The 16614-nt window shown below is 43.9% G+C and overlaps 1 protein-coding gene across 2 annotated transcripts; it reads right to left on the bottom strand.

The window, feature by feature from the left end:
* Positions 1-83: 83 nt before the first annotated feature.
* RRM2B (ribonucleotide reductase regulatory TP53 inducible subunit M2B) lies at positions 84-14866 on the bottom strand. 2 transcript variants are annotated; one of them, XR_014529211.1, is made up of 10 exons: positions 14699-14866; positions 13811-13972; positions 11893-12009; positions 11409-11542; positions 7858-7952; positions 7243-7376; positions 6340-6444; positions 5943-6056; positions 2389-4219; positions 84-2034 (listed from the first exon to the last, which is right to left on the bottom strand). XR_014529211.1 is itself a non-coding variant. In XM_083517386.1 (9 exons), exons 1-9 carry the CDS (start codon positions 14756-14758, stop codon positions 4067-4069), a joined length of 1074 nt encoding a protein of 357 aa, XP_083373512.1. In that variant the 5' UTR covers positions 14759-14856; the 3' UTR covers positions 3338-4066. The 2 variants fall into 2 exon arrangements, 1 of the variants encoding a protein (XP_083373512.1); XM_083517386.1 differs by lacking the exon at positions 84-2034 and having other exon boundaries at positions 3338-4219; positions 14699-14856.
* Between the last annotated feature and the right edge of the window lie 1748 nt (positions 14867-16614).

The raw sequence follows: 16614 nt of genomic DNA, 5'->3' as shown, positions 1-16614 counted from the left end.
GTACATCAGAGCTGACACAAAAGTAATATGCACTATTATTTGTGAAATAAGAGGAAAACTTGCAAAATGAAAACCACAGGGGGTAGAGGATGTTCCAGCAAATTTTATTTGTGCCGCTGTATATTTTTCTAAACAAAAGGAACACCAAACCAGGAAGCTTTTTCTTCTGTCCCTCTTTAGTACACCTGTCCTCCTCACATACTGAGGGCCCTTATTATGGTAATTTCTTTGGTTGCAGGACAGACTCTCCTACAGCTGCAAACGGGTTACGAGAATACATCTGGCTCACAAGAATGAGCAGGTAAAGCTGCTTGCAGGCATTTAAAAAATGATCGGCTTTGTCATGAAGTTTCTATATAATCCATCTTGTGTTGTGTTTTACTCATTTGCTGTAGGCCCTGGAAGAGCAAAGGAATAACCAGCCCTCACACAGGTCTGTTATAAGATGTGTTGTGAATGCCTGGATCCAGCAACGTAATAGATTTGCATCCTTGTGAAGACCTCTGGCCATTTGGCCATTCGCACTGCAATTATGATCTGGGATCCGTTGAACCATCCGGACATCCTTATTCAAATAGGAATACCCATCCTTATGTACAGTCACTAGATTGACTAGAGCTGGATTGGGGACAAAGACTGAAATGCCCTTGGTAACGCAAAAGGGCTAAGAAATATTAAAAGCCGAAATGGACTCGACTATTCATCAAACAGGGTTGGCTTGGTTGAAACCTTTTCAGATATTCAACCTCAACTTTTCTTTCTTTCCCCCATTCACTACTGTGGCCAGCCAGTTTCTGGCTTTGATGCTTACAGTACATGCTGTATAGGGAAGATAAGTTGCTTTAAAAACCTCCACAAAAGACCCAATTCTGATATTGTACTGTGACATCTACTCAAGAGATATTATAGGACACATAGTCTACCACATTGCACTCATGCAGTCAGAGCTACAGTGAACAGATGGCCAAAGTTTCCAGCCAGAAGTCTTCAGACTCTATGATTAGTCCTCCTGGAGCACGTTGTGGCAGAAGCTGGACTTGTTTCGAGTAACCAGAATTATGGTTTCTAAAGAAAATAAAGTGTTAAAACAGGCAGTTGTCATATTCCTTTTCTGAAGTACATATAAACGTTCTTTATAAGTTACATGAATTTAAACCATGTTTCATTGCAAAATATAGTTCAATTAACAGAAACCTCTACTGAGAAGGTTAAAATGAAATAATCTTAAGCCAGGGAAGGAACCCACCCTTCCCTGACCTGTAGAAGTAATTGCCTATTTTTCTTATTTACTCCTTCCGTGTCCTCTCTTCAAGGAACTCAAAGCTACAAGCATGAAACCCGCTGCCCAAAATTATCACAAGAACCCTGCGAGGTAGGTGCAGCGGAACGTTTTGTGTGACTGTCCCAAGGTCACCTAGTGAGTTTCATAGCTGAAAGGTGATTTGAGCCCAGACCTCCAGAGTTTCTATTCAAAACTCTATCCACTACGGCAATCTGCCTCTCTAAGGGCAATTCAGTCTAACTGTCCACACTGGTATAGCCCCGCTATTTTGAAATGTGGTGACAACAGTTAATGCAGTCGTCAGCGCTACAACTATAGCTCTGCCATGCGCTGCAAATCTTTATGTCATAGGCGAACTGTAGTTGGAAGGACCACAAGGATCATCTAGTCCAACCCCCTGCAACGCAGGAATCTTTTTTGCCCAACGTGGGGCTCGAACCCACAAGACAGGAATTAAGAGTCTCATGTTCTACCAACTATGCCATCCCAGGGATGTTTACATACAGCATGAATTCACCTCCAACTGAACTGAGCACTCGTTAATTGTATGCTCCACTTGCATTGTTAACTGAAATAGTGTTTCCCCCTCCCCCAACAAGAAGTCGAGAAAATATATTATACCCTGTGGAGTGAGAATAATTTTTGCTATTCAGCGGAGTTTCCAACATACTGTATTGCTTTCAGGGTGAAACAATCCAATTCAATGCTTAAGACCATTCATGAAGAAGGTAAAGGTAAAGGTAAAGGGACCCCTGACCATTAGGTCCAGTCTTGACCGACTCTGGGGTTGCGGTGCTCATCTTGCTTTATTGGCCGAGGGAGCCGGCATACAGCTTCCGGGTCATGTGGCCAGCATGACTAAGCTGGTTTCTGGCAAACCAGAGCAGTACACGGAAAGGCCGTTTACCTTCCTGCCAGAGCGGTACCTATTTATCTACTTGCACTTTGATGTGCTTTTGAACTGCTAGGTTGGCAGGAGCAGGGACTGAGCAACGGGACTCACCCCGTCACGGGGATTTGAATCGCCGACCTTCTGATCGGCAAGTCCTAGGCTCTGTGGTTTAACCCACAGCGCCACCCACATCCCTTTTATGACGAAGGTATGCCTAACCCCCCCCCCCCCACTGCTCTTCCATTACCACTGAACCCTTTTCCATTTCTGTATAGCTGCTGTTCTTAGTCACAGAAATGTGGCACAGCACAATAGGAGCTGCTTGTATGCCTGTACCCCTTGAAAGGCACATGCACAATGGCAAAACAACATGCCAAGGATACAGGCACCCTGATTTCAAACTGAGCACTAAGAACATCTATTGCCTTTGGCTCTTGGTGTTATTTAGGTATCCCACTTTTCCTTCCAAGAGCAAAATGTGACATACATGAAGTAGCCAAGTGGTTGTTTATCCACGCCCTGGACAAGACCCACCTCTATTTATTATTATTATTTACTTAGCTTCAAAAAGCTAACTGCATTACATGCCTTCAGTCCATATCCTGGCTAACTGCAAAAGGAAAGCCCTAAGACTCTGCAAAATACCTGCTGGCTTTGGATACAGATTGGAAGACGATTTTCAAGCTTGCTTTCCATCCTATCTGATACAGGGAGGAATGATCCTGGAGTGATCTCTGCTGGCTCCTCTGAAGGACTGGTCTAGCTCAGATGATCACAGCTACAAGCCTTCTGCTTGCACATGAAACCTGTCTGCCTGAGCCCCAATTAAACCAGGAAAGCTCCGATTAACCACAGCTTCCTGTCTCATTGAAACTGAGAAACTTCAGTTACCTGCCTTGAAACAAGGCGGGTTATCAAACCAACTTCAATATATGGTTTAATACTCTGGCTTATTCAGAAGCAGGTAGTTCTAGTTTCCCATTCAAACTGGGAACCATGGTTAATTAGAGCTGGCCTACTTTAATCATAGCTCAGAAACAAGGGAAGGAACTGCTTGTATATGTAAAAGGCTTGTGCATATCTTGGCTTAGTAAGATTATATGATTGCTCAAATGCAGAGTGTGTGCATCTCAGCTCAATGAATCCAGAGAATGAAAAAACAATTTTTCAGTGCAACGAAAGCTTTAGTTATTACCGTGATTCAACACACAGCTGACCAAAGCAATTCTAAAGGGGGGGGGCATGGGATAAAGGAGGGCACCATGGTGGAGAATGTGGCACTGCCTAACCCCTGCTGCTTGCTCTAGCCAGAAGGGGAGCGGGGGGAGAATCACTATGTCTATTCCAGGACCCTTTCAGTGGGGCCATTCGATCCTGCAGATCTGAAGGCCTGCTGCAATCCACCCTGTTTCAAGCCCTACCGCAACACATCTTCAACGCTACATGTACACTAACAAGAGAATTTTAGGGGTGCCCCGGGAGTGTAAGAACTGTTCTGCCAGTGGAACTCCTCTCCACCCACTGAGCAGCACTTACACAGCATCCTAAGGTGGCTTGGGTCATCTTGAGGACTGCAGCCTTACTGCTCTACATAAAACAGCAAACTGAGGCTTGCACAAATGCCACAATTGTATTACTCAAAAACTGTTAAGTAGAAAAGTTGCATGAATTATCAAAGGGACTTTTGGTAAAGAGGGACCCCCCCCCCACACACAGTCATTTACATCACCATCTGCAATAAATATGTCATATAAAAAACTTCATCATGTGCGGAAACATGGAAAAATGTTCCCAGAACCCTCTACTTCCAGTAGAAGAAATAGCAGCTTTTCAAGCAGGCAAGTGGCACGTGAACATTTTTTTGCAACACTCGTCTTCTGAAGAAGGCAATCCTAGAAGTCAGCATCCAGAGTAAAAACGTTATCGTTGGTGTCAGCCATAACTGCGAAACGCTGATACTCCGAAACCCTCTTTTCAAAGAAATTGGTTTTTCCTTCCAGCGAGATGTTCTCCATGAAGTCAAAAGGGTTTTCTGCTTGAAAGACCTGAGAAAAAGCAAAGTTATTATTAAATTGCAGTTACTGGCCTAAGGAAGACAACATTCCCACAAATTTCTGGTAGATAACTGCTGGAGGCCTTTTCTACCGAGATGGTACTCCTTTCTCTTAATAGCAAAAAAAACCCAAACACCCTTCTATAACAAGGCCTTTGGCTGATTAAACAACTATGGCCTTTTAAATAAGTTTGTGGAGAAGGGTTTGTTGTTGTTATGTTAGCTGCTTTGTGCTTTGCTTTTGTATTTTTATGCTGTAAACCACCCTGTGATCTTGGGATGAAGGTAGGTATATAAATTTAATAAAAAACAAGTAGAATAATTCTGCCCACAGCCTTGTCTGGGCACAAGCAAAGGCAACAAAGCTTTAATTCCTCTGCAGTTACTTATCTGCCTGCTATATGGCGGCTCCTGAATTAGCGTCACTCTCCCAGCACATCTATCACCTCTTCCACTTTCTCAGGCGCCTTTACCAAAGCTAAATTTCATAACTGACAACACATATTCTGAGGCCATTTAGACAGAATGACAAGGCCCACTTTGGCATTACATGAACCAAGCCTGGGCGATGTATCAATCAATACATCGCTCAGGGCTGGTATGAGAATCAAAGCATGGTGTCTGCTTCACCCAGTGGTATATTGCGGGTGAAGCAGCCGAGTCATAATTTCTTAGACAATATTTTAATTTGACTTATTGGGCCCTAATGTCTGATACTCAAATTTCAGTGAGTGTTCTATTCTCTCTTTTGTTGTTTTATTTTACTTGTGTTCTTTTTTTAACATAGAGCGGTACCTTGGATCTCGAACATACAGTGGTACCTTGGGTTACAGACGGTTCAGGTTACATACGCTTCAGGTTACTCCGCTAACGCAGAAATAGTACCTCAGGTTAAGAACTTTGCTTCAGGATGAGAACAGAAATTGTGCTCCGGTGGCGTGGAAGCAGCAGGAGGCCCCATTAGCTAAAGTGGTGCTTCAGGTTAAGAGCAGTTTCAGGTTAAGAACAGACCTCTGGAACAAATTAAGTACTTAACCCGAGGTACCACTGTAATCTGTTCCGTGAGTTCATTCGACTCCCAAAACCATTCGGAAACCAAGGCGCGGCTTCCGATTGGCTGCAGGAGCTTCCTGCACTCAAGTGGAAGGCCGCAGAAGCTGTGGAAGCCACGTCAGACGTTCAGCTTCCGAAAAACATTTGCAAACCGGAACACTTACGCCGGTTTGCGCCATTCAGGACCCAATCTGTTGGACAACTAAGCCGTTTGGGAACCAAGGTACCACTGTACGTTATTTGTTAACAATGTGTTACTTGTAACATTACACTGCAAGTCACCCTGCACACTATTTATTTTGCTGCAGAAAGGTGGAATACAAATTTTCTGAAATAAAGAAATGATACAAAACGATATAAATAAATAACACAATTAGTAAATAAGATGTACAGTATTTTGCAAGGCGACCTAACCAAAGAAGGACTAGTCAAAACATTCCTGGTTTTATTCTATACATCGTATATTTTATTTCCATTTGCTTACAGAGCTCAGGCACAACCCTGAAACAAATGACTATGGCAAAACTTCCTAAGGCCCAGCCCCACTTACCTGGGAGTAAGCCCCATTGAATTCAACAGGACTTACTTCTTAGAATACATGGTTAGGATTGCATTGTAAGGAGACTAGTGTTAAATGTTTATATCTTCCTGAGCTACCTTACCTTGGAGAAGCCCAGTTCCAGAAGTAACCGATCTGCTACAAACTCAATATATTGTTTCATCAGAGTGCAATTCATTCCAATTAAGCCAACTGGCAAGGCCTCTGTCAAAAACTCCTGTAAATTAGAAAAAGGTAAAATATTTTAGGAGGAGCACAATTCCAGCTACTTAGGAATAACCCATTATAGTCTGATTACCATGTTAACAGAGGCCACTTTAAAGAGAGCCACAGCTACAACACATTGAGATCTGGAGCTGTATGTCAAGGTGCTGCATCCTGAAGCAACTGCAGCGACAAACAGTGACTGGTGCAAAAGTGAAGTCGAGCAGGCACCTGACTTTTTAAGAGGAATAGTATTTTGGATGCAGAAGAAGAAACCCGGAGACTTGTCTGCTCACCTGTTCAATTTCAACTGCATTGACAACAATCTCTCTGACTCTTTCTTCTGAAGGTTTATTCACTAAGTACTGAAACATTAGGCAGGCAAAGTTGCAATGGAGTCCCTGAAAAATGAGAATGAAATGGAAAATAAGCGACACTTTGCTTCTACAAACCAGCAGCAAAAACTCTCTTTTTCCACTTTTATTTATGTATTTAAGGTGCATATATATGTGTGTGTGTGCACGCGCGCGCGCGCGCCTTAAATACATACATAAATATATCCATCCATCCTAAAGTAAACGTTAAAAGGGCCAAGCTTTTTACAGCAACACCCACCCACAATTTTAAAAACTGAATAGAACTAGCCAGAAGACATTGATAAGACAGCAATATAAAGCAGCAAAGAAGAGAACAGGGGTCTCCTAACAACTCTCAGCACCCCTTGACAAACTATGGTCCCCAAGACTCTTTGGGGGAAGCCATGGCTGTTTAAAGTGATATGATACTGCTTTAAATGTATAGTGCAGACAGGGCCAAGTTGGCTTCCAATCCACCCACCCTGATTTTTCGTATTTTAAAAATTTCAAGACAGCAACATGCATTATTATTTGGGGGAAACACATCATTCTTATTAAAATGAGCTGTGCTTAATCTAAAGTGAGACATTTACACCATTTTAGTGTATTTAGTGTATTTATTTATTTATTTAGTTTATTTTAGATACATTTACACTATTTATACATTTACACTATTTACACTATTTCAACAATTCAGATACTACTGGTTGTTGTTTTTTTTTAAAAAAATCAAGCGGGGAGGGAATTTCTAGTATCTGTGACTCTTTTATTTGGACGGTTTTGCTTTCAGAGAACAAGACTGGACCCCATTTTGAACATCAACCCCCCCCGCCCCCACATTACTTCATCTCGGCTAATGAGTTCATTGGAGAAAGTGAGGCCTGGCATCAGTCCTCTTTTCTTGAGCCAAAATATAGCCGCAAAAGAACCGGAGAAGAAGATCCCTTCGACGGCAGCAAAAGCAACCACTCTCTCGCCTGTTTCAGGGGAGATAAAAAAACACACACACATTATGGTTACAAAGTTCAGACACCAACCCCTCAAACTGTAAAATAGAACGTTGCAACACATAAAAGGAGAGGAAATTCCAGTACAAATACAGTAACAATCTGCACTGAAAGCAACATAATTAACAAGAAAACAAAATATTTTTTAGAGAGCACAAAAATCAAATGCAAAAATGCAGTATGAACTCGAGTGTCCCTCCTCTCCACAAACGCCCCAATCCTGGTAGTCTGAAGCATAATTTATAACCAGCTCATTCAACCACCTTCAGCCACAGGATAACACAAACCAACACCATAGCCCCTCCTTCCTGGTCTCCCCCTCAGGTAGAGTCTTACTCTATACCAGTTCAGTTTCTTACGCTGAGAGGTATTAAACAACTTTAGAACACTCAAAAACATTATTTCAACTAAGGCACGTATAGTGGAAATGCATTACTCAGAAGCAACCTACCAAAAGTGGCTTCCCTGTCTCTTATCCACCTCAGTGCCCAGTCAGCTTTCCTCTTGACGCACGGCATTGTTTCAATAGCATTAAATAAGAAGTCCCTGGAAAAAAACAAACCAAAAGATAGCAAGAATCTGAGGCGCCAGTATCACGCCCGTGCATCGGACAATATGGGTGGTTCAGCTATGTTTTACCCAAAGCGGACCACTGAAATTAATGAACATAACTAAGCTAGGGCTATTAATTTCAACAGGTCTACTCAAGAGTAAAACGTAGTTGAATGCCACCCTAGGGCTGTGCAAGGCACCCCAGTACAGTCTGGAACCCAATTTGGTAATCCTGATCAGGCCCTATTCCAGCCAGATCACTCCGGGGCCCAGCCTAATCTGGGCCAAACTCAGATCCTGAACAGGATCAGGGCCTTGTGAAGCCCTAAGTGGCAAGAGGTGTGGGGAAAATGAGATGATACAAGCAGCCTCCTTCCACCGCCTCCCTGACCGCAAGTTTAAACAGGGTTTCACACAGCCGTATCTGAAGCAGGGGGTCACCCACAGATGGCTCAATCCTCTCGTAACAGATACATGATTAAATGATCTTCTGAATGTGTGCCCGTTATGGCAAAACAAGAAGTTTCTGCATCTTGAAGAACGTTAAGGCACAAACCTTTTTCAGAACCTGCCTTCAAACTAGAAGGAAATATTAACTCGTTTCACCACTGAGTAATTTACAGCATGAGTGACAAGGCTATTTCATTTCAGCACATTAATTCTGAAGGAAAAGTCACCCTTTGGTCAACAGTGACTAGTGTGGTAGGACAGACTGGACACCTATCCAGGTAAGCCACTAGTGAACCTAGTGACTGCTCTGTCTTTAAATAAATAAAAAAACCATATGAACTGGATAGGGGAGAGAGACGAAACCAGTATTCAACTGATTTCTACCTTTTTACCTCATTTCTCACATCCAGCCCCTTCATGGAAAAAGTTGTTCACCGTTCTATCCTAGCTACACACATTTTCCATCTTTGTAATTTTGCACAATTTTATTCAGGGCTGCATGTATTCTGCGATTTCATGAAAGTGCTGTGTGAAGCCTTAATTGGTGCATAATTCCCAGCATTTCAAGAATCACAATTTTAAAATCATGTTTCTAGTCCATATGACTGGCCATGAGCCCTGAAGGTGTTTTGTAGAATCTCGGAAGTTATATTTCTAAAGGTCAATGAGAGGGCTTCAATACCATGCAGTTCCTTGGTCTTTCTCATACTTACTTGAAGCTGAATTATTCAAATTAAACAAATGCATGCAGTTTCTTAACTTGTATCATTTATACAGAGGAAAGTTTTTTTTTTAAAAAAAGTTCAATTTTTGATTACTCTGATGAATATTGGTTCCTATTTTTAAGCACAAAAACACATACTGCTCTGAGTTTAATGAAACTCCTGCTATGATAATGAGCTGCAATGAACCTTCACCGCAAGCATACCTGTGAGGAGATTGGAAACGTGGGAATCATCTAAAACAGTGTTTCCCAACCTTTTTCGGGGAAAGGCACACTTGTTTGATGAAAAAAATCTCGAGGCACACCACCATTACAGCCCCGTGACGTCAGCGCGCAGCGTCACGCCGGGAGGGACGCACGAAAGTGTAAGTTTCAATTTTTTCCCCTCCCCCTTGCCGGGGAACCTCCAAGCTTTGGGGGGGGGGAGGAGGCAGCAAAGCGAGGGACTGAGGGACTCCTCCAACGACAAGGGTTGGGGAAGAAGAGAAAGGGCTATTCCGCTCCAGTCACAGGAGGGGAATATGTACTGGCCCAACTGGTGTGCGGTCTTTGGAAAGCGGGGTGCGGGAAGGAAGCCTAGGCTCGGGGTCCACCGACCTCGGTGGAGAAAGGCAACAACCGAAGCCTCCCAACGGTTTCGGGGGAGACGTTCAGAGCTTTCCTGGGAGTTTCTCAGCCTGCCTTTCGGAGGAAGAGGCGGAGGGGGCCTGGGGATGGCGGTGGCCTCGGCCTTGCCCTCCCTCCGTCCCTCTACCTTTGTAGTGGACGCGCAGGTTGTTCTGCGAGAGGCCGATGTAGCTGAATTTGTCCTTCGGGCTCCAGGAGCGCGGCAGCGGCGTCTCCTGCTCGTCCACGGCCGGGTAGAGCCGCTTGAGGCGCCGCTTGAGCTCCTTCTCCTGCTCGTTCAGGAGAACTCGCGCGAAGGCGAGCAGGGGGGTTGGAAACAGACGGAGCCGATGACAAGCCGGCGCGTGCGTGCAGCGGCTGGCCTCGTAGGGAGCCGAGGGGCGGGGCTTCCTTTCTGAAGGAGCTGAGGGTGGGGGTCCTCCGGCGCCTTCGACGAAACGGCGCCGGCCCAGAGCGCTTCTAGGAGGCTGCCTTTGTGCGCGACGTAAAGCCCTCTTTCCCTCCCTCCAGCCCCGTGTCACCTGTGGAAAAGGGGGCTGGATCCAGTGACGCAACTCGGAAAACTGTTAGGGAAGCCAGAGCAGGAAAGTGAGTGGGGGGCGGCGGCGCCGCTTTAACCCACGTTTCCTTTTTGAAAGAGAAACTTAAGTCAGTGTTTCCCAACCTTTTTTGGACTCGCCCGCCTCCCTCCAGGCAACATCTCGCGGCACACCAGGCTACATCTCGCGGCACACTAGTGTGCCGCGGAACACCGGTTGGGAAACACTGATCTAAAAGAATGATTTGGCTCTGACTTCTCCTAACCATAAAGGGTAAAGGGAACCCAGACCATTAGGTTCAGTCGTGGTGGACTCTGGGGTTGTGGCGCTCATCTCGCTTTATTGGCCGAGGGAGCCGGCATACAGCTTCCGGGTCATGTGGCCAGCAGGACTAAGCCGCTTCTGGCGAACCAGAGCAGCGCACGGAAACGACGTCTACCTTCCCACCAGAGCAGTACCTAGTTATCTACTTGCACTTTGACATGCTTTCGAACTGCTAGGTTGGCAGGAGCAGGGACCGAGCAATGGGAGCTCACCCCATCGCGGGGATTCGAACTGCCGACCTTCTGATCTGTGGTTTAACCCACAGCGCCACCCGCATCCTCTCCTAACCACAGTTTAGCTTTAAACAAACCACAATTTCCAAGCTGAGAAGTCGCAGTGAACTGTGGTTTGTTGAAAGGAAAAAGTAGATGTTTTTACCTCCTCCTCATAGAAGGAAGGGAGGAAAGTTGGAACCAAGTCCCACTGTGGCTTAATGCTATACAGTGGTACCTCAGGTTACAGACGCTTCAGGTTACAGATGCTTCAGATTACAGACTCTGCTAACCCAGAAATAGTACCTCAGGTTAAGAACTTTGCTTCAGGATGAGAACAGAAATTGTACAGCGGCGGCGCAGCAGCAGTGGGAGGCCCCATTAGCTAAAGTGGTACCTCAGGTTAAGAATAGTTTCGGGTTAAGAAGGGACCTCCAGAACGAATTAAGTTCTTAACCTGAGGTACCACTGTAGTGATCTCTCCTGTTATGTCTGAACCAGGACAGAGTCATTCAGTATGGAAAGAACACAATACAGAAATCCTCTATATTGTGGCAATACTTACGGTGATTACCTTTTCTCAGGATCCTTGATGTAAGTGTCTATTAATAAACTGTACATTTCTGAGTGAACATTTTCTATTAGTATCTGGAAGCCATAGAAACAGCGAGCTTCTGGGATCTGCACTTCCTGACTAAAACGTTCCACCTGACAACAAAAGAAGGTTAGAGGTAATTCACACATATACATTCTTAGCAACTCATAGAAGGGTGCATGATTCTACCATCACTGGAAAGCACTACATTTGATGTAGTTATCAGACGACAGGAAACTATGGCCAAGGGAATGGGTGTTTCCTATCAACACTTGGAGCTGCAATCCTCAAGTGCCAACTTATCTAAGGACCTTAAATATTTGAGCTGCTTGCTCAAAACACTAATGGCAAATAAGCCTTGAGGTCAAATGCCAAAGTGTTTCATCAGCTTGACTGCAGGTGCTGAAATGGCAAATAAGGCAGGCAGCACAGGGTTAGAAAAGCAGCCCATAAAGTATCTTACCAGGTTTTCGTTCACAATTCCATCGCTGGCTGCAAAAAAAGCCAGGATATGTGAAATAAAGTATTTTTCTTCAGGTTTCAGTTTGTTCCAGTGAGGAAGATCCTTTGATAAGTCAACCTTTGTGAGGAAGAAGAAAAATTCATTGCAAATTTATACTTTAGTGGTTCATTAATAACTCTGTAAGACAAAAGAAACTCTTGAGGGAAATGAAATGGCAAATTCTTTATTTATTAATTTTCTATACTGTTTTTTCATCTGTAGATCTCAAGGCAGCTCACAACACAAAGATACAAGATAAGAACACAAAATACAAAAGAACAAGAGCAACAAAACCAAAACAAAACAATATCTACCAACCCGCCGCATTCATATAGTTCCTACAAAGCTTCTCTCCACGATGCCTTGTGCTTCATTTAAAGACATTTGCAAGGACTGGATAGTTTGCAAGTGGACAGGGAAAGAGGATGCCCATAACTTGTTCAAAGACATGTTATTAATTTTGTTATTATCACCACTCCTCCAAAAGTCACAAAATGGCTAACAGAAATAACAAATAATAAACACGAAACCAATACAGTTAAAAATGAATTAATTTAAGAAACAGTACACTAAATATGCCAGGATATCTGCGCTATCTATGATCATTTCTTGTTAACTGTTCCCTGCCCCACTGCAGGTGTAAATACAATCATTTCAGGAGTTATCATCAAACTATTATGGTAAAATTTTACAGGTGTATCTATCTAACATATATTGAGCTCTCAGTGTCACTGACTGCAATTTTTGTATCTTATTGCCATTCAGTTACCGCCTTACCATTTTCTCCTTTCTCTAGTCCACAAAAGCTTGTGCTGTAATAAATGTATTAAGAGTTTAAGGTGCCACATAATTCTTTTATTAATACGCTTAAAGTTCATCCACACTCAACAAGTCAGACACAAAAAGATGAACCAGCTGCTTCCAGAAAGACTACCTAAAACAGCACATTATCAGTGGCCCATATCAGTGTTCAAATGCCTGGGATAAGACAAATATCTTTGCCTGGTGCCAAACAGATGACAATGACAGCACCACGTGAGCCTCTTTGGGGCATGTGTTAGTTATGTATCTACAACTTTCAGCACCCTTTAAAAGCTACAGCTCCCAGAATTCTTTGGGGGAAGCCATGACTTTTAAAGTTGTACAAGAGTGCCTTAAATGTATGGTGTGGTTGTGACATCAGTGAATGGAGTCAGTCTTTTGTCACCCTCTCTCCTAGCTGTCCCTAAAGTCTGGCTTTCCTAGGTCTCTTGACCCTTCCTTTCTTTTTATTCCCCTATACCAACCAAAACGCTTAAGTGGCTAGAGGAACTCCCCTACGAAAAAAGCCTGTACAATGTTTGAGGTGTTTTTAGTTTAGAAAAAAAGCCAGTAAGGGTGGTCATGATAGAGGAATATAAAAAGATGCATTCTGTGGAGCTTTTCTTCTTCTCTCATAATACCAGAACAGGAGGTAATGCAATGAAGATGAATGTTGGAATATTCAAGGCAAAAAAGGCGTATTTCTTCACACAGTGCCTAGTCAAAATATGGAATTCATTAAAAGATGTAGCTGTGGACACCAATTTGGGTGGCTTTAAAATGGAATTAGGCAAATTCTTAGAACTATCCATTAAGAATTATAGCAAATTCTAAGGCATTTGGAAGCCACTTGGGAACTGGATACCCAGCTGCCTCCTCTTCTGAAATGTCCTGAAATGTTTCAGAAACGTCTTGAAAGTGGTGTTGAACTACCGCAAGTCGGGCATAGACTTAAGCTTGCTTTGTTTGCAACCCCATTGTCACTGTGGAAAAACTGTGACACCTCTAACACAGCAGGACACAGAATACACACCTGCAGCACAAACACATCCTTCCCTCTGCATGTTGCTACACTCACCTCTTCTGCTGTCCAGAAGGAAGCTTGTGCCTGCTTGTACATTTTCCAAATGTCTGGATACTGGATGGGGAAGATGACAAACCGGCGAGGGTTTTTCCTTAAAAGAGGCTCTTCGCCCGGTTTTAAACCATCCTCAGTCTCACCTGAAGACGGCAACAATCTCTAAAGCAAGAACACAACGAGTACTCAATAACATCGGCCCAGAGATGGAAAGAAGATAAAAGTCTCAACCAGAGAAGAATGGCAGATTAAGTTGATGAATTAATGCCGAAATGGCAAAAATGACCGGAAGAATCAAAAATCAGGAAGACCAACATTTTAATAATGGGGGAAATTTATAATTTATCTTAAAAATAATTGTAAACAGTTAAAATAGTTAGTAGGATTGGAATAACACTTGTAGTTTAATGGTGAATTTTGAATATAACGGAGATGCAAAAGATCTGGATTATTATAAAAGATGCAGGAGTAAATGACTAACACTGGGACCCAGAAAGGGGAGGAGGGAAGTCCAGGAGATTCTTGGGAATCTTGTTTTTATGATGTATGTTGCATATGTGATTGTAAAACTTTATCTGAAGAACCAAATAAATAATTTTTCAAAAAGTAAACGAGCACAAGAGTCGTAGAGGGTGCGCTGGTTTTCTACGCCGCCTCGCTGAAAACTCAATGACGTATTATATAACCTAAGTTTTACTCGGAAGTCAGAGCCACGGAGCGCGGCGGAGTTGACTCCCGAGTAAGCGCGAGCATAGGATCGCGGCCCTGGAACTCGATCCTGCGTGCGCCTGCTCGGGTGTAAGGGCCTCCGGGTTCGACGGGGGCCTGATCCCCAGGAAACGCGCGCACCCATCCGGGGAGATGGAGATCCCAATCTGCCCTGCTCACCTCGTCCCCCTGCGGCCTAGCAGCGCCGCACGACGCAGGGCGCTCCCGTTGCTCGCCCATGGCCCCGCAGCGGGCCCGGCCCGGGAGCAACGCCGGCGAAGGGAAGGCGGCGCCGACGATGGGGGCCTGCGCGCAGCAGCAACCGGCGGACCTGCAAGGGCAGCGGCGGCGGAAGAGACCACGACTCGGAGGCTCCTCCTCCCGGAGGCGGGATTGTGTGCGGCCGAAAGGGAAGGCAAATGCTCGCGCTCCCTCTGCAAAACTGAGTCTCTCCTCCTCCTCGTCGTCGTCCTTTAAGTCAAGGCGCAGACACAGGTCGAGACAAACAAAAATTAAATTAATAAATCACCCGTCTGAATTCAGCGCTCTGCCTCAGTGGCCGGGAAGAAGTTTAAGCTTAAAAAAATGTGAACTGGAAGGTATGTAAAATAATGTTTTAACATGCAATCGAGTTTGCATGTTCACCCGTCAGCCATGGGTGCTTCAGTTGAGATTTCTGCATTGCTTGGGGTTTGGACTAGATGATAGTGGGACTCCCTTCCATTTCCAGAGATCTGTTATTATGCCAAACTGATCATCCCAGAGGATCTTGCTCCCTTAAGAGCACTTATTAGTTCTACCTGAAGATGCAGAGATTGAACTTGACCAAGCTTTTGAAGGACACCAGATTGGGCTGTGTACACGCCTATATTTTTAAAACCCATTTTAAGCACATTTCAACCAACAAAGAATTACAGGCCCAGTAGTTTGTTAAGGAATTGTAGCTCTGTGAAGGTTAAACTACAGTGGCCAAAGTGTTTTGAAGGGATCAGAGTTGTCAAAACAAAAATTAATGGCAAAAAGCTTCCCGAGGATCTCTCCAAATGGGGTAAATGGACAACAGAATGGCAAATGTGATTTCATATAAGTAATATATAGGAATAGAGTTTGAGCTGTTTTAAGTGCTGTAAACTTATGAGGATCTGGAAGCTGGCTCCTCTCATTGCTAGGTGGTCATTATTTCAATGGACAGCCTCTGTTGGAAAGCATCAGTTGCCAAGATAATATGCACAAAAGGATATTTGAAGATCACAAGGCATACAGGGAACATATCATCATCACCATCAAATCTTTTATTGGCATCACATCCATAAGCAAATCAATACAGAATTCCTGCCTTCCCAGTGACACAAAACATTTGTCAAATGAAAGAGGCAAAGCAGTCTAACATTGCATCTCTAGGTCTCCAGGGAGATCAGACATCTGCAATGTGTTTCGACGACAAAAAACCAGATAAAGATATTTAGCCACTAACTTGGTGAGCTCCTGATTATTCCCCAATAATAGAAAATGTATGACCTCTAACTCTGGTTTCCATTTGGGATGCAGAGTTGATCTAGGAACTGCTGGCAGAGATCAACATATAGTTTACATTTAAGAACCATATGTGTAAGAGTTTCCACCTGATGGTCTTCACATGGGCAAATTCTTTCTCCTTCCACCATTCCCGAGAACCGTCATTAGTGGAAGCATCGACTTGAGCTCCGCATTACTTGTGCAGTTTTTATTAGTTTTGTCAGTTTTTATTCAGTTTTTATCAGCCTCAGTATTTTATCTACAACATTTGGCAGCTTTTCCTTAACTAATATATTCACAAAGCTTGAGTTAAAAGCTCAAGTTAAAAGTCTTAGAGAAAGTCCTGGAAAGTCTCGGGGAAAGCCTTAATTAGCTCCAGCTCGACTCAGTCTACCAACTAATTATCAGCAGGAGTGGCGATTAATTGCTCTATTTTGGGAGGACGCCGAGCTTTCCGATTTACAGCAGAAATTAGTAGCGGCTGCATCTCCAGGGAAATGACTAGGAAAAAGAAGCGACTGGTCTCATCTCCACAAGTGAGCCCACAGCAGAAGTGCAAGCAGGGTAACTGGATGATTTCG

The sequence above is a fragment of the Podarcis liolepis genome (genome assembly GCF_965112155.1).
Source record: "Podarcis liolepis genome assembly, chromosome: 8".
Classification (NCBI taxonomy): Eukaryota; Metazoa; Chordata; class Lepidosauria; order Squamata; family Lacertidae; genus Podarcis; species Podarcis liolepis.
Note: the sequence above shows the minus strand (reverse complement) of the source record. Positions and strands in the feature narration are given on the sequence as shown.

Excerpts from the sequence above, each read along its gene's own strand:
- RRM2B (XM_083517386.1), bottom strand. The coding sequence starts at position 14,758 with ATGGGCGAGCAACGGGAGCGCCCTGCGTCGTGCGGCGCTGCTAGGCCG. Across the intron at positions 12,010-13,810 it reads CCTTCTGGACAGCAGAAGAG|GTTGACTTATCAAAGGATCT; the intron begins GTGAGTGTAGCA and ends TTCCTCACAAAG. Across the intron at positions 4,220-5,942 it reads TGGAACTGGGCTTCTCCAAG|GTCTTTCAAGCAGAAAACCC; the intron begins GTAAGGTAGCTC and ends GCTTTTTCTCAG.